At 39.9% G+C, this 27,927-nt stretch overlaps 1 protein-coding gene across 5 annotated transcripts in view; it reads left to right on the forward strand.

The window, feature by feature from the left end:
• Positions 1 to 27,927, forward strand: part of megf10 (multiple EGF-like-domains 10) — a 227,157-nt gene that overhangs the window by 40,127 nt on the left and 159,103 nt on the right. For all 5 annotated transcript variants that reach the window (XM_069921930.1, XM_069921958.1, XM_069921937.1 and 2 more), the window contains 4 exons: positions 6 to 138; positions 1,994 to 2,095; positions 4,075 to 4,175; positions 12,560 to 12,652. In XM_069921930.1, coding sequence (XP_069778031.1) covers positions 6 to 138; positions 1,994 to 2,095; positions 4,075 to 4,175; positions 12,560 to 12,652 — 429 coding nt within the window. The remainder of the gene's footprint in view (positions 1 to 5; positions 139 to 1,993; positions 2,096 to 4,074; positions 4,176 to 12,559; positions 12,653 to 27,927) is intronic.

The raw sequence follows: 27,927 nt of genomic DNA on the forward strand, positions 1-27,927 counted from the left end.
AATAGGCTTGGCTTCTGAGAGGATGAGTTCCTGCACATCGCGTCGAGCTTCCTTCATTATCACTTTGTCATGGTGTCTCTGGCACGACGTGGTATTGCTGAATCTTGAGGATCCAAATGTTTGCAGCCATTGGGAAAGGTAAACCTGCTTTAGCAAGGAATGTTTTCATTTGGGTAACTCCTTCACTTTCTGAAATGAAAATAGCAGGTAAAAATGCAGCAGATTGATAGCATTAGCACCAGAAGTCTGATAAAAGGTCATGATCTTAACACATTGACTCTTTATGTTGCCATGGGTGCTGCTTGATCTGTTGAGCAATCTCAGCATTTTTGTTTTCATTTCAAATTTTCAGTATCTGCAGAGCTTTGCTTTGCATCTACTTTCAGATCATGTTGAATCTATTTCAGTAGGAAGCAAATCAATTTTTCTATGTCAATATTTCCTGTGCTTGTATTTTTTTTTTAATTCATCTGCATGGTATGGGGATAAAATTAGCATGCAATCACAGTTTCCAATTGTCAATTTCCAGATCTACTTCTGTCTGTGTCGTGAAGATGCTCCCATTGTTACTGAGTAGGGAATTCCAGGATTTTTTTCACCCAACCACAAAACACGGATTAATGTCCAATCAGCATGTGTGGGACCTTTTATTTTAAATTAGACATGCAGCATTGTAACAGGCCCTTCTGACTTTTGAGCATGCATTGCCCAAATACACCAATCAACTGGCAACCCCCATACATTTTAAAGGGTGGAAGGAAATTGGATCTCCAGGGGGAAAACCCACACAGACAATCTTCTTAAAGCACTGGTTTCAAAACTGGATCACTGACACTAATAGCATTGTCCCACACATCTCATTTAAACCAACCCAGACCCCCCTCACCTTGAATGCATGTCCTCTAGTAGTTTACACTTTTGCCCCAGGGAATGATTTTAACTGTCTACTGTATCAATGCTTCTCATAATTTTAGAAATTTTTATCAGGTCACCCTTAACCTCCAATACGCCATAGAAAATAAATCAATTTTGTTCCATTTCTCCCCATACTTGTTCCCTCTAATCCAGGCAACATCCTGGTAAATCTTTATTCTACCCTTTCCAAAATCTCCACATCATTCCTATAATCGGTCAACCAGAATGTCTGTTATTGTGTCCTTCTCTGTAATAGTGGTGCATCCATCTACACCAAATCTACTGAGTTACTTTACCTGGATCCACATAGAGTTAGGTCAGATCAGCTGTACATCTCTGGCAGGGTTGGTGAATGTCACACATTACCCCAGAACCCCCTTCACCAGTGTTTGGTAAATCCTGTTTGCCATGAGGTGGATTGCATTTGGTGTTTTAAGTTGGCTGGTGCTGGGTAAGAGTAGAGATCACCAAGGGCCAGGAACGTGTGTCGGTTTTCAGTTGGTGTTGGGGTGTAGAATGTGGACCAGTTGTGTGGTTGGGGTCATGTTTGGGCACACTGAGGGTGAGGAACATGGATAGGTTTGTGGAGTGTCTGGGTTTGGTTGTGTGGTCTGAGTTAAATTGGGGAATACAGGGCTTTGGATGGGATCAGGGCCAGAGTTGGGGTCTTCAGTGCTTATTGGTTTTTGCTTGTTTTTCACAAAACTATAACTGGTGCAGGAGTTGTTACAACCATGGAGAGTTGCAGATTCAGTGACACAGAGAGCAGGAGTGTTATCTATTTTTTAATTGATGTAGAATCCATAACCTTATCCCTTCAGAGTAATGATTTATTTATAAATGTGCCCATCAGAAAAAAAAATGAGGATTCATCGTGTATGGGAACTGCAACATGTGTATGATTATTCAAAAAGGGAAGGAAATCTCAAATAGAAGATTAACTCCCAAACTTTGAAGTAATTGAATATTGGAAAAACATTTTAATCAAAAATATTTGAAGTGTTTGGATTTCTAAGACTGTGTTGATGATTGTGAATTAATCATTTTGTTGTAAGTAACCCACTCTTGTCTTTCCAAGCTATTCAGTGACTGTCCAAGAATCCTATGCCCACCCGTATGATCAGATTTACTATACCAGCTGCACTGATATTCTCAACTGGTTTAAATGCACTCGACACAGGTGAAGTATAATTTAGCATCTCTTGCTGAATCAAAAATAGATTTTATAAAAATGTACAACTTTCAACAGATTTAGCTTGATAAAAGTCTCATTGTGCAATTGCATATGAGGCATGAAAAATAATTTCCATTCACAGAAATCCTGTGCAAATTGAACTTTCCAAAAAAAATGTATTCCATTGAGGTCATCCATGAATTTCTGACAATTTTGGCAGCAGATAAACTTGTTGTCAGCAGATGAGGAATTTAAGATGGAGAGTACGATCGGCACTAATTATTTCTTTTGGAACTCTGTTATCAAACAGACAGCCAAGTTGTCCATAGGTAACCTTCAAACCCTCGGCCCTTGTTTTCCCTTCAAAATGAAAAGCTTTTTCTTCCCTTTGTGTCTGAATCATCCTTTAGAATTATCGTGAGCTACTTTGTGTTTTAATTGCATGCTCTCACTTTTCCACTGAACCTTTAATATCTTTAATTAAAAAACATACTCTGTTTTAAATTTAAAACTTGACCCAGCTATGAGTATTTGCTGAGGGAGTCTCTCACTTCCTGAGAATGGAAAGACATTTTCAGCTTTTGTCCCCATTCTTAGACTCAACCAATGAAAATGATTCCACCTGATTGTTTCTGTATAATATCCTGAAAATTCAGTCTTGTCACTTTTTTTTTCTGCAAAATAGAAAATTAAGTCTAATTTCTGTAAACTCTCCTGCATATCAACTTTATGCCCAGTCCAAAGCCCTTTTATGCCTTCTGACTTTCATTGCTTTGAACTGAACAGCTACTGGAGATGTGAGGTGATAATTGTGAATTTAAGCTCAGAGTGAGATTTGATCATGTTAACGTGCCTGCAAATATGGAAGAGCAATTTGCTTTTGATAAATATAACCATTAATATTATTCTTAGTTAAATGTGTCTTGATGTCAGAATGGAGTGTATGAGGAAAAATTGATGTCATGACAATGTAATGGAGAACTTTTATGATATGCTTTGTCTTGTGAATGGTAATGTGAATTTTATGAATAAAGTTTAATTTTGAAAGGTAAGTACCAAAATATTGGGCAGAAGTGTGCACGTTGTGACAAGCAGTTCTGAAGGGCGTGACCAATATCCAAGCTAAGTGCTGGACTTGCCTGGAGTCTCTGAAAGTCCAGGCTGAGCTGACTGACAGATGCTATGGAGAGAATTCCCCTTCTCTGATCCTGTGGCATTTAGAGCTGGCATGGGGTTGAGTCCACATGGAGATGCATGGACTGGAGATTATGATTAGAACTTGTTATCATACACACAAATATATTGAAATTCTTCATGTACTTGTGAAGCTGCAGAAAACATAAAATACACAAATAAACAACAAATATAAATTACATTGCCCTATGTTAGATTCACTGGAATGTTTTTAACGTGTTTTCAATTCACTTATTCATTTTCTTTCATTCCTAAAGTATTATTTTCATCCTTTTACAACTATCTTGATAGTTTTGAACTTTGTTAAACAGCAAAATCTGCAGATGCTGGTGTCAAGTGCAATACACAAACATGCTGGAGAAACTCATTGGGCCGCACAGGAATGACAAAAGGCTCAGGCCCAAAATGTTGGTTACCTTTTACTTCCTATGGATGCTGCCTGACCTGCTGGGTTCTCCAGCACTTTTATGTATTGCAGTTTTGAAATTTCTTAGCATTACCAGGTTTGAGAAGGTGAGACTCTGCATTTAGGCTGGGTTCCCATGAAAGGCCGGCAAAGTGTTTGAGGACTGAGTTTCAGCATCCTAGCATTTCATGCCAAATCGCAACTCAGCCTTGGTTCTTGCAGCTAGACCTGGATCCATGCGAGTCAGCATATTGTCTACACCCACCGTGTTATTGGTTCACTTAATTTTGATTTTCCTTTCATTGTCTGCACCTCATGACCATTAAGACAAAGGTAACTGATGTTCCACTGTTTTTTGGCATTAATTTGGGGCCTTGTCTTTCAGAATAAGTTATCGCACAGCTTATAGACGTGGGGAGAAAACTATGTACCGCCGTCGTTCGCAGTGTTGTCCAGGATTTTATGAAAGTTTCGAGATCTGTGTTCGTAAGTGCTGCTTTTTATTTGCAAATATTTTGGGGTGATTCTTTTTCAGACTTCTTGCTGATCAAGGTGAGACCTATAACAGAATGAAAACCAGCATCTCCATTTTCTCCTCCGCTTACTTAAATTGAGAGCGTCGCAGAGGCTCAGCGAGTAGTGCTGCTGTCTCACAGCTCCAGTGATCTCTGGCGCTATCTGTAGAGTTTGCATCTTCTCCCTGTGACTATGTAAGCTACCTTTGAGTCCTCCTGGTTTCTCCCATATGCTGAAGATGTGCCAGTCCATGGGTTATTTGACCATTGTGAACATGGGTGGATGGGAGAATACAAGGTGAGATGATGGAAATGGCTAATTAGTTGACATGCATTTGACAGGTTGAAATTTCCACTCTCTATGTTAGAAAATGTGGAAATACAGAATTCTGATCATGGAAGTCCAAGTGAAAAACAGAGCAGTCTGTTTCAGACATATTTTGATGGGATCATATCCATGTTGGGAGGAAAACTAATACATTTTCCAAAGTCAGGAAATGTCCATGTTCACAGCTTAATAATCAGCTGCACAGAACACAGTTCCTACTTTTTTCAATGCTGATCAAGATACTTTTTCTTTTAACCTATCCCTTTTAGTACCCATGGCTTTCCAGAGCAAAATGCTTCACCCTTCCTCTGAGGCAATCTTGATCAAGTCAGAAGTTGTGCAATCAAATCCCTTCCAAGAAAATTGAGCATAAAATCTCATGAAAGCTGTATTGAGGGAGATGTTGCTCATCAAATGAAGCATTAAATCAAGTTCTGATAAATGATTTTTTCTAAAAAACACCATTAATACAGCAAGTTCTCCTTGAGTAACAACCACTATTTATATCACAGCATGAATAATGATTTTTTTCATTATTACATGCTATCTTGCCATGCACAAAATGATTTATATAGTACAGAACCAGACACTTTAGGGCACAGAGTTCATGTTGAAATTGCACTCTCCTGACTATGGTCATTGCCTTCAACTGCACGAGGAAAATTTATTGTCATATACACAAGTACAATGTACAGATGCACTGAAATCCTTGCTGCAACCATAAGATACACCAACAACAATGGTATAAATTACATTACCATAATGCACCATGAGAGAGAAAAGATAATAAATATAAATGTTAATCATTTGGCAACACTGTTGGAGAGGGCTGTTGAGTTTTTTCTTTTTGTTTTGCCTCTCCTTTTTTGTTATTGTCCTTTTTTCTCATCTTTTTCTTTTATTTATTCTATATTTCGACTATGAATTAAGGATATGTTTTACAATTTATGTTTGCTTTTGATATACTGATTGTTTTATTAATTGTATATCATTTTATTGTATTTGGTATTATAAGCTCTTTATTAAAATTAATAAAAATATTTTTTAAAAGAAAGAAAAGTATAGATAGGTGAATATTCACAGTTTCATTCAGTTCTTTTGATGGTCCTGGAGTCGTTTATGGTGAGGGTAGAATGGGGACATTCAAGAACCTGATAAGTTTTCGAAGTAAACTGTTCTTGAACATAGAGGTACTTGACTTAAGGCTTCTGCACCTTCTGCCTGAAAATATAGCAAGAGATCACATGGGTGGTGTGGGCTCATGGACCAGAATGGACTGTTAATGTGCACTATTTCAAAATTTTTAAAAAAATTAAGTTTAAAAAAAAAACCATCATGGCCAGGGTGATGAGGGTCCTTTCTGATGTTAGTTGCCTTCTTGAGGCCATGCCTCACATAAATGTCCTTGATAGATGGGAAGTCGATGCCTGGGATGAATAGATTTGGCACTTTCTATGTTCCTGGCTCTTGAGCTTCCAAACCAGCTTGTGATGCAACCAGTCACTATACACAGTGCACCGGTAGATGTTTGATAGAATATTAGACAACATGCTGAATTTTAAGGAACTGAGGATCCAGGAAGGTGTCAGTTTTAAATATTCTTTGAAGATAAATTGTACTGATGATGACTGTGTAATCAGTGAAATGGGTGTTCACTCCACATCACACTATATAGTCTGGGAAATTAGCATCTCTCCTCTCTGTGTTATGCCTCTCCCACATTAATGTAGTCTACACATGCAGTCAGCTCTGTATTACTGCAAAGTCATGGTGGTCAGGGAATCAAAACTCATCAATACGTGAGCTGATTATTTTCTGCCAAGGGTGATAAGTAATTAATGAGAAAAGGAGGTACCAATGAGCAGCTGCAAGCACCCAGATTGATTTATTTTTCTTCAGCACTTTTGTGACTGTTATTGGTTCACTCGATATTGCTGGCATAAATGAAAAAGATGGGGAGCCAACTAAAATGAGGAAAAGCAGGAGTGTTCCCCACTGTATTTCCACTTCACACAATAGAAAGACGCTGCAGGAAAAACTCAGTTTCACTTGCATGCTGGTGCAGGGAAGTGCAAATGGGCTGTTTTCATGAGAACTGGCAGACTTGGAATTGGATAAATAGCTGTGGTGTGAATGTAAAAGTGTGGGTAAAGGAAAAAGCAGCTGAAGCACAATGGGCTGAATGTCTGCCCCCACTCCCCTTTGCTGTGTCATTTAGCAGGCAGTAAATATCATTGTTGACATATTGGTATACTGGTAATGAGGCATTCTGCCAGATGATTTGGGAAATTTGATCAGGAAACCAGCCGGAATCCAGTGAATCCCCATTCCTTGGCATCTGCAGGATATTCAGTGCAGATCCACTGCCTGATGGACTTGCGGCCTGAGGTGTTTTTCTGGAAAATCTTTTCCACGAAGGATAGGTTATGTGGCAACATCCATCTGGTTGGGACATTGCGAGGCAGCAGGTCCAGGCCTGACCTTTTCAAGGAGCTAAACAAGAAAGTCTGCAGATGCTGGGGTCTACTATAATACACAGAAGTGCTGCAGAAACTCAGTAGATCACTCAGCATCCATAGGAAATAAAAGTCAATCAATGCTTTGGGCCTAAGCCCTTTGCAGGGAATACTCCTTTGCAACACCTGGGATGGGTAGAACCTCAGCAATTGAAGCCTCTTGCTCAATGTTTTGATTAGGTAAACAATAATCCAGGATGGAGAGGTCAAGAGCCGGAGAGGAGAGGTTAATCAGATTGAGTAAAACCAGAGGAGAGACGAGAATAAATGTCTTTGGAGCATTACTGTGATCTGGAGTGCACTGCCTGATCAAATTCAAGGTAGTGGAAGAGCCCTCTTAAAGGACAAGTACAGGCCCCATGAGCTGAATGACCTCACTGGGTTATCATGCCCTTTCAATAAATGATGAAAATATGTGAAAGTTTGAAACTATTTCCATATGATTTAAGCCTTAAAGTTGAGGAGCTTTGCTTTTTTAAATGATGTGCATAACATTTTGTACCATGAAATTGGTGGAACATTGCAGCCCTTTGTTTCACTCCATGTCCTGGTATATTTACAATCAAAAATTACAGAAAAGTACAAAGTGGTTATAACATGTGATCCTAACTCTCGATTTTTCTTCCTGGCTGCTGATTATAGATGATAATTCATTTTCAATAACACTTTATTTTAGTATAATGTTTTTTATTGTTGTCATGTGAATAATAACTGGCCATGTAAAGCTTCAAACGTTCAGTGTTTCAAGTATCTCGGTATTTAAACTGCACGTTGGTGCATAGAAATTTGGATCTCTTCCTAAATTGTGGCGTACATTTATCCCAGTGTTTATTGCATTAATATTCCTGCCTAGACATGTGATGATCAATGTGCTCTGGCACATCCCACTATATTCTTTCAAGGTATATGGGCCTTGCAGGCCGAACCAGCATTTAATTGCCCTTGAGAAGGTGGTAGTAAACTGCAGCCTGGAACTGCTGGAGTCCTTGAGGAATGGATACACCCACAATGCTAACGGGCAGGGAGTTCTTGGATTTTGACCCAGCGTCAGTAAAGTCACTAATTTCCAAATCAGAATGGTGTGTGGCTTGGAGTTTTTGCTGGCCCTGTCCTTTCGGCTAGTGGAGGTACTCCTAGTGAGTCTTGTTGCAGATGGTAACTACTGTACACCAAAGGTGGAGTGAATCAATGGTTGTGGACGGGCTGGCTCCTATGCCGTGGCTGTAGTTGAGTATATTGAGTGCTGTTGAAGCTGCTCTCATCCAGGCAGGGGGAGAGTGCTTCATTATCCTCTTGTCTTGAGCCTTGTAGATGGCAGACGCACTTTGAGAGATTGGGGACGGGTAACTCTCCACAGGATACCCAACTTCTGATCTGCTTTTGTAGGCAGATTGTATATATGGTGACTCCAGTTCAGTTTCTGGTCAATTTTTTTTTTCATTGTCAAAACTAAATGATGTATTGTTCCATTTATAGATTTTGAAAACACCAAGTTAATTGTTTGTAGTTGGCAGCAGTGTGCTTCCAGCAATTTTCTTTCTTTTTGTTCCTTTCTCAAGGCATCGCAGCTTAAAATGTTTCCTTAACTTTTCCAAAATTCTGCAATTTTTATTGCTTCTTTCTTCATTTTTCACAGACCCCATCAACAGTGGAATGTAAAACTCTGAAAGTACTTGCTAATGTTCATTAAAGCAGCCCTAACGTGTGTTCTCTGAGGAAGAATATTGAGAAAGGGCGGCAGAGTTTGCTTCGCGGTTGGCGCAACAGCACCAGCAACCTGGGTTTGAATCCCACACTGTCTGTAAGGAGTTTGTACATCCTCCCCGGGTCTGCGTGGGGTTTCCTCCCACCATTCAAAATGTACCAAGGTTGTAGGCCAATTGGGTGTAATTGAATGGCAAGGGCTCATGACCTAAAAGGCCCTGTTACCATGTGTGATAGTACAGATCTATCACCAATGTACATAGTGTATATAGTTACTGTATCTAGACTGTGCTTACAGCGATTGGCTGAGAGCTAAGCCACACCTATTGTCTGGGCCTTAAAGGGTTGTGTCCCTAGCCAGGTCGGATCATTCTGGACTGGTCGGCCACCTGTGAAGAGCTCCGGTCTTTTTGCTAATAAAATTGTAGAGCTCGTCGAAAGAACCAAAGACTTGTTGATCCAAACCAAGGCTTTTATTAGCAAAAGACCGGAGCTCTTCACAGGTGGCCGACCAGTCCGGAATGATCCGACCTGGCTAGGGACACAACCCTTTAAGGCCCAGACAATAGGTGTGGCTTAGCTCTCAGCCAATCGCTGTAAGCACAGTCTAGATACAGTAACTATATACACTATGTACATTGGTGATAGATCTGTACTATCACATTTGAGCTAAAAGGCCCTGTTACCATGCTGTATGTCTAAAAATGCTGAGTTATTTCGAGCAATGGAAAGTAAATTCTCTAGATTGGAGACCCCAATATTGGTGGAAAAAGCAAGTTTTTTTATTAATATCATGGGCCATGTAAAATTTGTGCTGCATTGGCTTGTATTGCCATGAATTGGTTATTATTCTCAGTGGACATTGAGATTGAATTATATCATGTTTAAGAAAGCAGGGCCCATTTAAATTGCTCTGTTCCTAAATGTTAGCTCTCTGTCTCACATCCCCACCTGGACCAAAATAAAAGAACCCAGATTTAGAAATAAATCCCTTTACACCACAATAGCTCCCTTTTAGAAGTTGTGCTATTTTTCTGCTCAAGTTGGAAAATATAAATGCACAATTGACCAAACAATGAGCAGCTGGAGAGACTCAATAGGCCAGGCAGCCTCTTCAGAGAGGAATGAAAACATTGAGATCCTTTCTTGAGATGAAAGTGGGAAGGGGAGACCTCGAATATGAAAAGAATGGGGGTAGGGAAGAGCATGAAAAGAATGGGGGTAGGGAAGGGCTGGGGACAGGCCAAGAGATTAGCAAGAGGAAGCAACATTCTTTTTTTTTAAAAGAAAGAATCCTGGAGTTTGCATCATTTGCAATCATTTGTGGCTTTTTCTTTCAGTTAATTCCTGCTCAGTTTTCTTCTGCTTCACAGATCTTCCATTGCCTCCACTTCAGCCTCTCTCTCTGCTGTTTGCTACACAGGCTGTTTGCCAAAGTGCCAGGCTTCCTTCAGTGCTGCTGTTTGTAATCAGTTCATGTTTGAACAGCATAATGGTTACATTACTGGTCTGAGGTATAGGCTAATGATTTGAAGGCATGAGTTGAAATCTCACCTCAGCAGAAAGGCTATTCTGACCATTAAACCATGAAGAACTCACCTATTCTTGCTTTGGTGGCCTACTTGTAACCTTGCTTCTGAAATGTCATTGTATTGAAGCCTATGTACCTGAAATGGTAAAATACCACACAAGACAAACAGTATATGTCAAGCCAGACTTGATGTTGATATATTCTATGTACCTGCGTGACTGCAACAAGGCTTTCGGTGCATCTATATAATGTCCTTGACTTTTGCCACTAAAATTCTATATATCCTTGTTTCAATTATAAATATAAAGGTCCATCTTGTCTCATTCTGGAGCAGGCTACCAGCAGAAAAATACATTATTCCAGAGCATTTACATTTAATAAAATGAAGAAATTCTAAAATTAAGTACTTGTTCTAACTAATTAAGCATGTCGTCAGCGTTCTTTTGAAATATCAGTGATATTATTTGGTTGTTTATTGAAAGATTTGTTCTTGAATTGCATTGATTTCTCTTTGACTTAATCTACTATCATTGAGTTAAGACACTTATTTGAGTTGGATCTGAAAAGTGAAGTGAATGGGATTGTTTTTTTTCTCGTACAATAACGTTACCATCGTCTTGAACACTAACTCACAAAACTAGTAGCAGAGGTGCATTCAAGAGAAAGTTGGACAAACTTGAGGGAGAAAGAAATAAATGATATGTTTACATGGTTAAATAAAGAGGGCTCGTAGTAAAAACACACCAAATGCTGGAGGAATTCAGCTGGTTTTTTCAGTGTCTATAGGAGGCAAAGATATGTTGCCGACATTTCGTCCCTGAGCCCTTCTTCAAGGGAACCTGAAACGTCAGCAATGTATCTTTGTCTCCCATAGACATTGAAAAGACCAGCTGAGTTCCTTCAGTTTTTAACTAAATAGGGGACTCATCTGGAGTATAACTCTAGACTGAATGGTATGTACACTCAATTTTGAAGATGAGCTTTATATTCATTTTATGGTATTACATAATTAAATCAGCATGTTTAGCTAAACCTTTTTGCCAGGATTTAACTATTGTCAAGCATCTGAGGAAAGTGGGCTAAAAATTTTCTTCTTCTGCAAATGAAGTGCTTTAAAATAATTTGCAAGAATGCCATTCTTATGGTTTGACGTTGGAGTTTTGGAACTTTGCAGAACTGTTAATAAAGCATTTAGCACTGATTCAAGATACTTTGAACAGAATTTGGCATCGTGTCATACAAGTACTTGGACTATTTTTTATTCAGAGGTTCTCAGAAAATTGATTTTTTTTAAACCCTTTTCAGATGTGTTCTGAATGAAGTTGTATTTTTGTTGTAGGAGCTGGAAGTAGAATTTTCATGCTTATAATAAAAAGAGCACTGAACTTGGACTGTTTGCCAACAGTCCTGATGTCTTCAAATAAGTATGGGCCATGTGCTTCTCAAGCAGTGAAAAACAATCTTTTGGAGGAACTCTGTGGAACTGGAGGAATAGAATCAAGAGGGAGAAAAAGATTTTTCCAACATTTTGGGTCAGAATCCTTTATCAAAATATTGAGCATTCTTCTTCTCCCACAGATACTTTTCAATCTGTTGAGTTTCTCCAGCAAATTGTTTTCTTTCCTCTACATTCCAGACCTGAAGTCTCTTGTGTCTTCATGTTCCTCTCCATGGCACTTGTGACTTAATGGATAACTTAAGGTTGTGGGTTAGTCCCACTCAGAAAACTGAGTATTTGTGATCCAATGAGTACCGACCGGTACTTCCAATGGAAGGTGAGAGAGAAACCTGGACATGTCTATTCTCCCAGGTGGATGCAAGGCGTATTGTGACCCTCTCACCCAGACTCCAGGGCCAATTTTCACCCTTTGACTACTGCCACTGAAATCGGCCACTGTATAATAAATTTTTCATTGCTGTTTTTTTTTTCATTTTCCTCCCTTTTTCCATTCTTTCTGTTTTGCTTTTTTGTAAGCAAATTAACTTTCCTTTCCTGCATTGCAATAATCATTAAGCTTCCAATGTGTTCTGTTGGCTGTTATTTTGAGATGATTTGAGGAATGTAAATCTATTTTTTCTTCCTCCCTCCATTCCTTTGCCCACTTACCTTTTCTGTCATTCCTCTCTTCTTTAGCACTTCCTCCTTTCCTCACTTTTTTCAGAACACATTAAATGCATGTGTGCCTGTGTGTTTTGAGGAACAAGAAGCTGTATTTCCAAGTTCTTGGCTTTAATTTTATTTTTGCTTTATTTCCTTGTGTGTCCCACACAAACAGCTCACTGTGCTGAGAAATGTGTCCATGGAAAATGTGTGGCTCCGAATACCTGCCAGTGTGAACCAGGCTGGGGAGGTCCAAACTGTTCCAGCGGTAAGCCTCATTTGCTTGTGTCGATCTTTGAGGTTTTCCATTTTGTGCTGCCTGCCAAAGTAATATGATCCAATAAAATGCCTGATCTTTTGCAATATTGAAGCTTAAGATGAAAGGAGTTTGTAAATAACAATAGTGATGGTCTGTTAACAAATAACTGAAGTGTTAATTACAATAAACTCTGATAATCCAGCATGCTTGAGCTTTTGGTTGTGCTGGACAAGCCGATTTTTCCAGACGGTTGGGTATACCCATCGTATTTTTAATTTTTTTAAAATGTTGGACTGTTTATTTTTGTTTTTAAATTCTCTGTGGACCAAATAAGGTAAAAGGAAACTTGGGAAAATGGCCCCTTGACAGGTTAAGGAGAGCTTGGACCCTGGTGAGTCAGGATGGAGGAGGTCAAATCATCCCATAGAAACATAGAAGATAGGAGCAGGAGTAGGTCATTCGACCCTTCGAGCCTGCTCCGCCATTCAACGAGATCATGACTGATCTTAAAGTTCAGTACTCCGTCCCCGCCTTCTCTCTGTAACCTTTAATACCCTTATACTGAAGAAATATATCTAATTCCCTCTTAAATATATTTAATGAACCTGCCTCTACTGCCCTCTGTGGCAATGAATTCCACAGATTCACCACCCTCTGGGTAAAGAAATTCCTCCTCATCTCGGTCCTAAATGGTTTGCCTATATTCCTCAAACCATGGCCCCGGGTTCTGGATTTTCCCATCATTGGAAACATCCCATCTGCATCCATTCTGTCCAGTCCTGTCAGAATTTTATATGTCTCTATGAGATCCCCTCTCAATCTTCTAAACTCCAGCGAGTACAATCCCAATTTGCGCAATCTTTCCTCATAAGTCATTCCTGCCATTCCAGGTATCAGCCTGGTGAATCGTCTCTGCACTCCCTCCATTGCAAGAACATCCTTCCTTCGATAAGGTGACCAAAACTGCACACAATACTCCAGGTGGGGTCTCACCAAGGCCCTGTACAGCTGCAGTAAGGTATCCTTGTACCTATACTCAAATCCTCTTGATATGAAGGCCAACATACCATTTGCCTTTTTAACCGCCTGCTGTACCTGCATGCTCGCCTTCAGAGACTGATGTACAAGTACCCCTAGGTCTCTCTGCACTTCCCCATCTCTTAATCTATTGCCATTCAAATAGTAATCTGCCCTCCGGTTTGTATTACCAAAGTGGATAACCTCACATTTATCCACATTGTAGTGCATTTGCCATGTATCTGCCCAGTCCCTCAATTTATCCAAATCACACTGGAGCTTCCTGACCCCCTCTTCCGTGCACACAACCCCTCCTAGCTTAGTGTCATCTGCAAATTTGGAGATATTACATTCAATCCCCTCATCCAGATCATTAATGTAAATTGTGAACAGCTGGGGTCCCAGTTCAGATCCCTGTGGTACCCCACTGGTTACCGCCTGCCACTCAGAAAACGAGCCATTTATCCCAACTCTCTGTCTTCTACCTGCCAGCCAGTTCTCAATCCACATCAATACTTTTTCCCCCAATCCCATGAGCCTTGATTTTGGAAGCCAGTCGTTTATGCGGGACCTTATCGAAGGCCTTTTGGAAGTCCAGGTACACCACATTCACTGGCTCTCCCCCATCTATTTTACCTGTCGCCATCTCAAGTGAACCAGATGCTAAACCACCAGGATTTCCAAATGGCTGGATAGCAGATTATTTAATTCAGGAGATGTGCAATTATACAATGTGATGTGAATCTCCAGAATTTACTTGTGGATTTGTGTTGCTCCATTTGGTTGCTTCACTGAAGACATAACTGGTCCTTAGTCCCAGTGGTTTAACGAACTCTCAGGATTTGTGTCCTAATTCCTCATTGAAAGTGCTGCAGGGAGCTCTGGTAATGAAGAGTATAAGTACTTTAAGTGGAACTTTTAATGCAGTAGGATCTCTTTGTCTGAAGATTGAACAGTTGGAATGATTGTCTCAGATAATATATTATTCTTGGAGGTAATGAAAATATCCAATCATACTGTATCTTTCCTGTTTTTTTTCTCTGCTCTCTCTCTCTCTCTCTCTCTCTCTCTCTCTCTCTCTCTTTCTCTCTCTCTCTTTCTCTCTCTCTCTCTCTCTCTCTTAAAGTAACAGGGGTGCTTAGTTTGCTAGAAATTTCACCACAGCCTTGGATCTTAAGAGTCAGACAGATGCTGGTTGCTCTCTAACTGTTTTGAAGGGCAGGGGAGATCTGGTCCACATTATTTCCTGAAGGAACAACATAAAAACAGATTGGCTGGCCATGGTTGCTTGTGGGAGTTTGCTGTGCACATTTTTGATGTTACATCAATGACCACACTCTATTTGTTGCTGAGCCTTTTGGTACGTTCTGAAAAGGAATGAAAGGGTGGCATGGTTGGCATAGTGGTTAGAGCAATGCCATTACAGTGCTAACAATCACGCTTCATATCTGAAGCTGCCTGTAAGAGGTTTGTGGATTGTCCCAGTGTCCGCATGATTTCTTCTGGATGCTTCAGTTTCCTCTCACGTTCCAAAGATGTAAAAGGTTGGTAAATGTGGTTATATTTAGATGGCATGGGCTCATGAGCCATAAGGGTTCATAACCATGCTGTATCTTTAAATTAATTTAAAAAAAAATGCTACTGTAGGTAGGCATGACTTTCTTCCTTTACTCCCTAAATCACCCGAATTTCTATTCCATTCTCCGTTCAATTTTTCAATCCTTAAGAAGATAGACTGTGAGTCCATTGGTCACTTAAGTCCCAATTCTTCTGTTGATCTTGCTGAGATACACTCATGTTCTGCTCATGTATCCAACATACCACATTTGCAAATGGTCCAAGATCATCTCTAACTGGACAAATTATGACAGGGCTATGCATGCTGCAAGTGTAAATGTCAGTCAGTATTTGCATGATATTTGGAAAGCACCTTTCTTCCAGTTTTCAAAATCAATGAAAGAAGATTCAGAGTTGAATATTTATGTAATTGCAAATTGTATTATAAAGCAATTAACTGAAATTGTTTCTCTGCAATATATGAACTAAACTGGCAATGTTATAATATACATGTTGATGAACACTGCTTCTAAAATTTGGTTTAATTGAAGTAAATGCATTTAAAATATTGATATTTGAGGGGATTCAACAGAAGACAAATTTCTACATCCATGATTCTTGCTTTGATGCTTTAGGATAGTGTTTAGATTAACTGACAAAAGAGTCTGGAAAAACAACCAACTGAAAAACCTCACAAAGATAAGCGTATACAGAGCCGTTGTCATACCCACACTCCTGTTCGGCTCCGAATCATGGGTCCTCTACCGGCACCACCTACGGCTCCTAGAACGCTTCCACCAGCGTTGTCTCCGCTCCATCCTCAACATCCATTGGAGCGCTTTCATCCCTAATGTCGAAGTACTCGAGATGGCAGAGGTCGACAGCATCGAGTCCACGCTGCTGAAGATCCAGCTGCGCTGGATGGGTCACGTCTCCAGAATGGAGGACCATCGCCTTCCCAAGATCGTGTTATATGGCGAGCTCTCCACTGGCCACCGTGACAGAGGTGCACCAAAGAAAAGGTACAAGGACTGCCTAAAGAAATCTCTTGGTGCCTGCCACATTGACCACCGCCAGTGGGCTGATAACGCCTAAAACCGTGCATCTTGGCGCCTCACAGTTTGGCGGGCAGCAACCTCCTTTGAAGAAGACCGCAGAGCCCACCTCACTGACAAAAGGCAAAGGAGGAAAAACCCAACACCCAACCCCAACCAACCAATTTTCCCCTGCAACCGCTGCAACCGTGTCTGCCTGTCCCGCATCGGACTTGTCAGCCACAAACGAGCCTGCAGCTGACGTGGACTTTTTACCCCCTCCATAAATCTTCGTCCACGAAGCCAAGCCAAAGAAAGATTAACTGAGCATTTTTTCAACCCGAGTCAACCACTTTGTTCTGACAAAGCCACAATCAAGATCTTTCCTCATGTTGAAGTTGCCAAGACAGTCAAAGTTCTAACTATTAGTTCCAAGTGTTTTATTGCACTGACTTGTAATCGATATCAGAGTTCAGCTTTTTGTAGAGTGGATAGATGCATAACATCACAAAGGGACTGAAATAAAAGCAGAAAATACTTAAAAAGACTCATCAGGTCAGTCAGCATCTGTACAATGAACAATATTGTTAATATTTTAGGTCAATTACCCTTTTCCAAAACAGGGAAGAGCTATATCCAGCTAATTTTAAGTTGCAGAGAAGACAGGAAAGGGGCGGATGGATAAAGGGAACATCTATGACAAAATGAGCATATGGTCACCATGAGAACAAATTATGGAGTTGCTTCAATCAATGTTGAGAGAGCGGGGAATAGAAGCTAAGAAAACATAAAAAGGTACAAAAGTCATCAGAGCCAGGATTCGAGAGGGCCTGAGGGCAAAGGGTGTTCCTGAAGGGCCTCGAGCACTGAAGGCTTCCTGATTGTGTCAGAGGTTTGGATCTGGAGCTGGAGTTGCTGATGGGTTGAACAGGAGTCTGCATGTTTGCAGAGGCTGAGAGAGTGCTGAAGGTGGATCCACAGACCTTCTGTGTCTCCGAAGGGACTATGTTTTGCTACTCTTTCTTTCTTACTGTCAGGGTGTTAGGTAATACTAATGGCGACTCTGATTAATGTCAGGCAGAGCCAATTTTGTGTAATGTTACATTTTCTGTTTTTGCATGTCAATAAAGGAATCTTGAATCTTGAACATGCAGTACTGTGGGATGTCCCAGCAAGTCAGCATGTGCTAAGAGTGAGAGAGAAGTACTGAGCCAAGATTTTCCTCTTTTCGTCCCAAGGCACAATGTTCAGAAAACTGGAGCAAAGACGGACAAAATAAGTTGGGTCACATTAACCATGTTCTCAGTGAATGGTGGAACATGCTCGAGGGACTGAATGGCCCCCTTAACTTCTGATGTAACCAAAAAGGAAAAGTGGTCCAATTCCAAGCAAACAGCTGCATGATTGTCAATAGATTTTGTGATGTGTCAATATGCTGTAAACAGGTCATTAAGGACACGCTGTTAGCATGTTAATGGATTTTTACAGCTCTTGCCTGCATTCTCTCCAAGACTTGGTCTGTGTGTGAGAAAATGCTATTTAAGAGTCTAACTCTGTTCATCTGCCAACCGCATTAGTATTACTGGCTTGAGGAATATTTTGACACAACAGAATAAAGTTTCTGCAATTTCCTTCCTCCGTTAAAATTGTGCCCTCTGGTATTTGATATTTCCATACTGGGGTCGTGGGGGGGGGGGGGGGCGTTGGAAACAGGTGTCTAGCCATGTATCTTTAGAAATTCATAAGCTTCTATCAGATCGGCTTCAGGAAAATATAGGGTGGCATAGCTAGTGTAGAGCAATGGTTCTCAACCTTTTTCTTTCCACTGTGCTGGGTGGGTCACGTCTCCAGAATGGAGGACCATCGCCTTCCCAAGATCGTGTTATATGGCGAGCTCTCCACTGGCCACCAAGACTGGCCACCAAAGAAGAGGTACAAGGACTGCTTAAAGAAATTTCTTGGTGCCTGCCACATTGACCACCGCCAGTGGGCTGATATCGCCTCCAACCGTGCATCTTGGCACCTCACAGTTTGGCGGGCTGCAACCTCCTTTGAAGAAGACCGCAGAGCCCACCTCACTGACAATAGACAAAGGAGGAAAAACCCAACACCCAACCCACCAATTTTCCCTTGCAACCACTGCAACCGTGCCTGCCTGTCCTGCATCGGACTTGTCAGTCACCAATGAGCCTGCAGCAGACGTGGACATGCCCCTCCATAAATCTTCGTCCGCAAAGCCAAGCCAAAGAAAAAAAACATACCACTTTAAGTAATCCCTATGCCGTTGGTGCTCTATTATTAGGAAGGGATTGTTTAAGGTGGTATGTGAGTGGGAAGGGAAGGATGAGAATCACTGCTCTTGACCCAATTGTTACTGAAATATTTTGAGAAAAATTGTCATTGGTCCATTTCCCTTGGAGTTATGAAAATGTGCACATAACGATTTAATTAGGTATGATTAAAACAGTGGTTTTCAAACTTTTTCTTTCTATCCACATACAACTTTAAGCAATCCCTCACTAATCCACAGAGCACCGAAAGCATAGGGACTACTTAAAATGGTACGTGAGTGGAAAGTAAAAGGTTGAGAACCACTATTGAAGCAGTTAGCATAATGCTAAGATCCCTCTGTACATTAACACTCCTAAATCTCCTGCCACTTATTGTACAATTGCCTCTTACATTTGACCTCCTATAGTACAACACTTCACATTTGGCAAGATTGAACGCTCTCTGCATTTCTATATCCTGCTGGATCCTTTAATAACCTCCCTCAACTGCCACTTTTTGTGTTTTCTGTAAACAATCTAATCAAATAAACCGAGCCTTTATATATTTCATCTGAAAGAGGCATCTTTAGATGTTGTGTACCCAGGTATTGACATTGGATGACTTAGTCAAAAGTCAACAATAATAATGTAATTTGTAATCTCAGGAGGTGTTTGAGGACACAGTTTACAAGTTATTTTTGATTAATATGGATGATAATGAGCCAAAAGATCTGGGGCAAGTACAGTATATTTTACCTTCAGGTAAGTTGGGGCCCCAGTTTCAGCCTTGTTTTCACTGTTTTATCATTTATCGGGTGTATAAATCGACCCACAAAAATCACATTGACTGTGTTGTTGGACATTGCCAGAAGGTGGTTTTTCTGGAGGCTCCAGCAAAACGACAAAAGTATGAAGGGAGTTTTTTTTTTAAACTTTATTTATTCATTCAAAATACAGATAATAAGTAACATATATAACAATAAACAAAGCATGAATGTTATATTTTATATATATTAAAAAAAAAGAAAGAAAAAAAATGGAAAGAAAACCCCCCCTCTCTTTCAGCCAACTCTCCTAAGGAGAGCCATAAAGAAAAAAGAAAAAAATAAAGAAAAGTAAAATCTAGTCAATATAAATCAAAATGTAAATATTCTGAATATAACAACCACCTATTAATAAAAAAAACTATAATTATCCATGAAACATATGTAATTTTTTTCCATTATTAAACAATATTTCATCTCATTATGCCAAAAGTCTCAAATTTAATAGTTTCAGGTAAAATCATATCTCTACCGAACACGTTTTACCAAAGATTGAACTTGATAAAAATACGCTTACGCTTAATCGGACTGTTTAAACCCTGAACATTAAAAGTAGCAAACTTCAACTTTGACATATCCACTAATATTACTAAAAACTAATAATATCAATATATAAAGACTCAGATCAACGTAAATAGGCCCTCCAATAGGAGAAAAAGAAACCACAAATTAAAGTCTAAATAAAATGAAAATAAAAAAAGATAAAAAGAACCCCCCCCCCAAAAAAAAAGCTACCAAAAGGTAGTAATCCCTAAACAAAAGTTGGGTGTGGATCACCCACCAGTGGCTGATGACTAGTAGAACATAGAGCAAATTTCTCCCTCCCCAGCCAAACAAAGAATAACAACAAGATATCATAATGACATAAAGAGAAAATAAAAATAAATAAGTTCTTCTATTCATCCAAGAAATTCCAGACTCGGCGACCCCATTTCAAAGAAACGGACTCTTTCCATTCCCATTTCTCCCATTTCTGCCGTTTCTTCCATTTCCAGAACACGTCTAGACTCTACGCCATCTTGCCACGCCCCCATGAAGGGAGTTTTAAGTTAAAAGTAATAGAAGTGGCCAAGAAAACTAGCAACTCGGCTCCTTCTGCAGGAAAATTTGAGATGTATGAGAAGTTGGTAAGAGATTGGAGAAAGAATGAAGATGCCTCAGATGGTGAAAGTGATAGTGATTTTGTAGGATTTTAAATGTGTTTTTTTTAAAATTAAAATTTATTTCTAATATATTGGTAGCTTGAAAATTTGTTGTAGATTGGGTTCTTTTTTTGGTGTTTCAAGGGTAATTTTATATGCTAAATCTACATGGAGCAGTTTTTTGAGTTGAATTTAAGGACTCATTTTTGTATCTGGTGTATAAGTCAACCCCTGATTTTTGAGTACTTTTTGAGGGTTTCAAGACTTGACTTGTATGCCGAAATATACAGTAAATGAGAAAATCTGCTGACACTGGTCGAGAGCAGTACACAGAAGTGCTGGAGATTCTCCAGCCCTTTTGTGCAGTGGGACAGGGTGGGAAATGGTGCAAATGAGAATGGTGGATGGTAATGTTTATCATTAACAGAGTGAGAGGTAACTATTTCCACTGACAGTTAAACAAGAAAATCTGCAGACATTGTGATTGTAGTTTACATAAAAATGTTGGAGAAAATCAGCAAGTCACATAGCATTCTTTATGTCGCAGAGATAAAGATGCATGGGGCAGAGAGGGCAAAGACAGATGTATGGGAATGGAGGAGATGTGGGAAAGATTTGATGGTAGAGCCAAAGCATGATTTTTGGAGGAGGATATCTCACATGATCTGGAATGGAAGACCTTATCTTGAGATCAGATATCACGGAGACTGAGGAATTGAGAGAAAATAATAGAATTCTTGCAGGGGACAGTGTGTTGAGAGGTGTACTCGAGGTAACTGTGGGAGTTGGTGAGTTTGTAAAAAAAAAAAAGCTGTCGAAAATTTGCCTCCCAAGATCAAGACAGATCAAGAAAGGGTTGGTAGTGATGGACCAAATGAATATGAGGTAGGGGTGAAAATTAGCAGAAAAGTGGATAAAGTTGACAAGCTCATCATGGGTGCATGAGGCAGCAACTATGTAATTGTTAAATATAGTGTGGGAAGAGTTGAGGAGCCTTGTCGCATGGATTGCTCTCCATAGTCAACAAAAAGGCAGGCATAGCAGGGACCCATGCAGGTACCCATGGCTACCTCTTTGACAAAGATAGTGGGAGAAGTTATTGAAGGTGAGGACAAATTCTGTCAGGAGGAGGGTGGTGGTGGTGATGGAAGGGGACTGGTTGGGTCTATTGCTGTGTGCTGAAAAAGAAAGAAAGGACTTTGAGACCATTGGGATAGAGATGTATAGAAATTGAACATCGATAATGAAAATGAGGTGGTTGGATTCAGGGAATTCATTACAAGTGGAATAGAATACAGATCAAGGATGTGATGTTGAGGCTCTACAAGAGAGTGGTGAGACCTACTTTGGAGTATTGTGAGCAGTTTTGAGTTTCTTATTTAAGAAAGGATGTAGTGACATTAGAGAAGGTTCACAAGGATGATTCCAGGAATTAAAGGGTAATCATATATAGAATGTTTGATGGCTCTTGGCCTGCACTCGTTGGAACTTAGGAGAATGGGGAGGGGGTTCTCATTGAAACATTTTCTTTTTTAAATATTTTTGAGTTTAATAGAGAACATATACATATACTCATCTAATAAATGACGTAAACCATATTATATACATGAAATAGATAAAATACATAGAATACAGATTGAAAACAAATCCATAATTCTTTTTAACTTAATCTTATCTAAAACATTAAATCTAGGATTGGATTAAATTAACCATTTTGCACATTATTCATAACATATCTAAAGGTAATACTGAAAAATTGGGACAAAAATAATTTCCTTTTAAAGGAAGTTGTAAATAAAATTCCTTTTTTTAAAAAAAGGGAATTTATACAGTACTTTGCAAAGGAAAAAAAAATCTTCATCTTGTTTAATATGATCTATATTTGCAAATCTTGGTTAAACACGTTTTTATCTAATTTCCTAAAAAGAACAAAAACAAACCCATATAATCAAACCCATCCCTGTAAACAAGGTTAACTGATATAAATAATAAACATATGAATGGAATATTGACCTCCAGAAACCAGACAACCCATCTCCAAAGCATCCAAACATCTTAAATCTTGAAATTGTGATAGTAATTATGAAATTGTGATAGGTCGTTACATTTTTAATGTTATATCTGAATTTTTTTTATGAACTTGGGTAAGACTTGATGTGCAATCATTGAGTATGAGTAGGAGAAGTGTTGACTTTCCATTTCATCAAGATTGTGTGTCTATCTACCAAGGAGGTAAAAGCTAAAATTCAATTTTGCATTGAAGTCAATAATATGTCCTCTTCTTGACAAAAAAAAACAACAAATAGAGCAATTAAGGGGCATGGTTTCAATTTGATCTTAAAAATCACTGATAGAGTTCGTAAAATGTTTTTCCAATTTTTTTTAAAGACTAGGGCAAGCTCTAAACATGTATCAATGAAGCCTCGCAGATTTTACCCATACCACATAATGGATCAATATCAGAATAAAATCGAGACAATTTAACTTTAGATAAAGCTACTCTGTGCACCATTTTGAATTGCAGGAAACAATGTTGTGCACAGAAGGAAAACTCATTAATCAAATTAGGCATTGTGTCCCAATCCTCATCTGAAAGTGATAAATTCAGATCAAGTTCCAATCATTTCTTGATCTTAACTAGCGAGGCAATTCATAAATCCATTAAATTGTTTTAAATAATTCATATTGAGCCTCTATGAGAAATCTGTAAATCAAAAAAATACATCAAGAATGTTTGTTCCAGGAATTTGTAGAAAATCTGAGGTTGGACTGAACAAATGTTTGACTTGTAAATATCTGAAAAAACATGGCTATTGGGTAATTTAAAGTTTACAGTCAATTATTCCAGAGAAGCAAAATTATCTTGAATAAAAATAATATTTTGAATGTTGAAAGACATGAACAGTGCAGATGTAAAAAAGGCTGTTTTCCATGGTGGGAAAGTCTAGAACAAGAGAGCACACTTTTGGGTTTGAAGGGTATCCACTTAGAGATGTGGAGGAATTTCTTCAGTCAGAGGATGGTGAATCTATGGAATTTGTTGCCACAGGCAGTTGTGTTGGCTCTCATTGGGTGGTAATTTAAGGCAGAGATTGATAGGTACTTGATTAGCCAGGGCACCAGAGGTGATGGGGCAAAGGCTGGACATTTGGGCTGAGTGGGAAAAATGGATAAGCTCATGACTGAATGGTAAGGCAGACTTGGTGGGCTGAATAGCTTATTTCTTCTCCCATGTTTTAAAGTCTTGTGCAGGGGTGCAGTGCTGCTGGAGCTCACCGGAGTGCTGTATGACACTCCATGGGACCTCTCGGGACTGCTCTGGCACCTCATGGGATGGCCGTGGTGTGTCCCCCGACCCTTCTGAAAGCTATTCTGGACATGCAAGGAACCTGTTTCTTCTACGACTGGTGTTCCCCCTTTTTTGTCCTACCATTTGCTATCAATTGTATCACGCCAAATACACCATGGTGGCCACCAAGACCAGGTCTCACGAGTCCTCCTTGTTGCCATTTTTGGTGAGCACCAGGACCTTTATAATTTTTTTTTAAATTAGCACTGCCCTCTGATTATGGAATTAGAAGTTGAAGTGATGTGAGGCATTGTGGAGGTAGACAAGTGGTGATGGACTGGACCGGGATGGGGCAGAGGGAAGAATGAGTCAAGGAAAAATGATACCTGTTTGGTGGGCAGAAGCACATGGAAACAAGGCATCTACTGGGACAATTGGTTTGTGGATTTTGGGTGGGAGGTAAAACTGGGCAGTGCGAGGTTGGGAAACAATGAGATTGGAGGCCTTGGGAGGGAGATGACTGGAAGTGATGAGGTTAGAGATGGTATATGGCTTAATATTCTTTGTGGGACCCTGTTGGAAAGGTGAATAAAAGGTGTTTGAGAGTTGGTGTCTGGCTTCAGTAAGGTAAAGGTCAGTGTGCCAGACTATAACAGATCTACACATAATTGCAGCTTTGATAGTGAGGTTGAGATTGGTGCAGAGTGAGTGAAGGACCGAACATTTCAAGGGAATGAGATTGGAATAAGTGAGGGGAGTGGTGAAGTTGAGGTGGTTGATGTTTCACTGGCAGTTGGAAATAGAAAGATCCAGAGTGGTAGAGATGAAACCAGAGCACACAGATTTTAGGTGATTGAGAAAGAAACTGGAAACAAATATATATTTTTAATATTGTGTTTTATTTTAATCTACATTTCAACATGGCAGTAGCATATTTAATATGAATTTGCAAATAGGGAACTGTATGAATACTTGAAAAGGGATTGTGGAGAAAAAACATTGGAGTGAGGCCAGTTTGAGTGTTCTTCCCGAGTGTTCTTCCCGAGTGTTCTTCCCGAGTGTTCTTCCCGAGTGTTCTTCCCGAGTGTTCTTCCCGAGTGTTCTTCCCGAGTGTTCTTCCCGAGTGTTCTTCCCGAGTGTTCTTCCCGAGTGTTCTTCCCGAGTGTTCTTCCCGAGTGTTCTTCCCGAGTGTTCTTCCCGAGTGTTCTTCCCGAGTGTTCTTCCCGAGTGTTCTTCCCGAGTGTTCTTCCCGAGTGTTCTTCCCGAGTGTTCTTCCCGAGTGTTCTTCCCGAGACTAAGCAACAAGACAAGCCATCTCCAAAAACCTGTCTCAATCCATGATTAATTACATTCAGACTTGAAGAAGCACTCCAATACCTCAGGCATGAAACTTTGGTTATATATTTTTACTTCCCATGGATGCTGTGAGACCTGCTGAGTTCCTCTAGCATTTCTGTGTTTTTACTACAATCACAGTGTTTCACTTCAAGAAGCATTCAAAATCTATTAAATTTCAGTATAGTGAGTAAAGGGTGGTTAATGGAGGAAGAATGCCTTGATATGGGCTTCTCTGAGCTGCAGGTCATTCCAGCAACCCAAACCTAGTGGAGATTGCATCCCGTGGCATTTTCTGAGAATGTTAATAAGTTCTCAGGGATGCTTGATGATTTTTAAAACCAATGATTGAAGATGCGCTACAAAAAGAAGGACACACTTGCTCAACATGTTCTTCTATCCAAGGAAGTCTCCCAGTCCTTTCCTGTTCTAATGTTTGAAATGCAGCCATTGTTGTAATATGGGAGAGAAGGTGGCCAATTTGTCACAGAGACCAAGAGGTGGACAGTACAAAAATGGGCCTTTCATCTCTCTGTGTTGACATTTTTGTCCTCCATGTTAATCTAATTTGGCTGCATATGGTCTCTACCCATCTATGTGCAGCGAGTTTCTACAAACAGCAGTGATAATGAGCAAGGAATCTAGTTTCATAATATTGGTAAAAAGATCGATGTTGTTCTGAAAGAACTTGGCTGACTAAGATTATGCCACAGGAAGTTTAACACTCACCTGAGATAGAAAAGAATCATGGTTTAGTATTTCATGTGAAAGAGGCACCTCGTACTGTCACTGGAAACAGCTAGGACTTATTGTTGAAATGTCAGCTGTGATACCGTACGCCACATCCTCTGAAGCCCTGCAGATTCTGCAAAACAAAAATGTTAGCGAACATGGTTGCAGTATTCTTTTCAGCTTCAAACAAATAAATATTCCAGAATATTTATACCTATTTATGTTGTATGGTATTTTTTATGCGTGTATTCTCTGAGTCATGGGTCACCTACCGTCACCACCTACACCTCCTTGAGCGCTTCCACCAACCTCAACATTCACTGGAGTGACTTTGTCACCAACATTGAAGTCCTAAAACAGGCAGAGGTGACCAGCATTGAGACTGTGCTACGCTGGGCAGGGCTCATCTCTAGGATGAAGGATCATCACCTGGCCAAGAGGGGCTCTGAAAAAGAGGTACAAAAACTCTCTCAAGATGTGCCTTGGTGCCTGACAAGTTGATTATTGCCAGAGGTCTGCTCTAGCCTCTGATTGCATGGCCTGGCAACACCAGTTTGACTCCTCCTTCAAGAACACACATAGGGCTGGCCTTGAGGACAAAAGGAGATGGATGAAGAACCATGACACAGCAGCAACAAACCCAGAACAGAATTTCCCTTGCAGCCACTGCGACCGGGAATGTCTGTCCCACGTTGGCCTCATCAGCCACCAGCGAGCCTGCAGCTGAAGTGGACGGCCCTCTTCCTAAATCTTCATTTGTGAAGACAAGACATGACATGATTATTATTTGCCGTCTGAGAAATGTATTATGTGGGTGCGCCTTAGTCCAGAGAAACACTGTTTCATTGGTTATTGTGTAGAGTCAGATGATAATGAACTTGCCATTAAATTAGAGAACTTATTGAAGAAAGCTGGATGAGAAACTCTGGTTAATACCACAAGGGAATCATTTCCCTACTCCTGCAGCAGGATTTGTTCATAAGATATGTTACAGGGTACATTAAATTTTATATTATATTAATGTTTTTAAAATATATTGTGGGGGGGGGGGGTTAGTGTAGGTCACTTCACAAACAGATGCTTCACAAGAGAGATCTCATTTAAATGCAAGAGTTATGGATAAGTAGAGACTTCATGTCCACATTGACTTTACAGAAACTTTGAAGAATGCCGACCGCTGCCGGTAATCTGTCTGGTTGCAGTTTGCTGTTCTAAGAGGGGTCATATGGTTTTACAAGCAGAGAGAAAGAAAAGACCAAACAGGCTGTCTCTAAGAGAGAGAGAGAGAGTTTTACAGTGGCTTCTGGAGGCTGAAACATGACAAGCTGGCAGCTTGTTAAAACTCTATTTTGAAGACAGGTTTTGAGTTCTAAGTTCAGCCTGTTGAAAAACCCTTGTAGTGCTTACAAGAGGAAGTGGCTCGCTAGAGTGTTTCTCCTGAAATAAGGGAAACCAGAGGAATTCTGTGGTCACCTGAAAGAAGAGGTTGTCATTTGGAGGGAATCAGTTGGTGTGTGTCCAATGAGCAATAAATATCTCTCCCTGAAACCAACAAGAACCTTCCTGAGTTGTAACCAATTACCTTTAAGCACCAGAGCTTGGTAAAAATTCATAAATGTTAAATTCTGTCCACAGTATAAGAATTGGCTGATACCAGTGAACTTGGAGGAGTAGGGAGTGAACGACTGGACTATTAAAGCAAATAAATCTCCTGAACATATACACATTACATACTACACGTGTGCTTAGAATTAGAAGGGGGTTTTGATAGTAATTAGTTGAAGTTTGATCCTGCTTTTATGTTTAAAGAAAATTAAAAGGAACTTTTGTTTAAGTAACCATTTGTCTTGGTGAATTTCTATTGCTGCTGGGTTTTGGGGTCCTCTGGACTTGCAGCAAATTGGGGGTGGGGGGGGTGGGTGAACGTCTTTTTGGATTTAAATATTTGGAGTTTTGGGATCTTAAACTTTTGGAGTTTTTGTGATTTATTAGTTAATTGTTTTTCTTTCAAGCTAATTTAAAGCTTGTTTGTGTTGAAAAACAACAGCAATGGATGTTAGTATATTTTTGTAAAAATCACCACT

The sequence above is a fragment of the Narcine bancroftii genome, chromosome 1, assembly GCF_036971445.1.
Source record: "Narcine bancroftii isolate sNarBan1 chromosome 1, sNarBan1.hap1, whole genome shotgun sequence".
In the NCBI taxonomy this organism is placed as follows: domain Eukaryota; kingdom Metazoa; phylum Chordata; class Chondrichthyes; order Torpediniformes; family Narcinidae; genus Narcine; species Narcine bancroftii.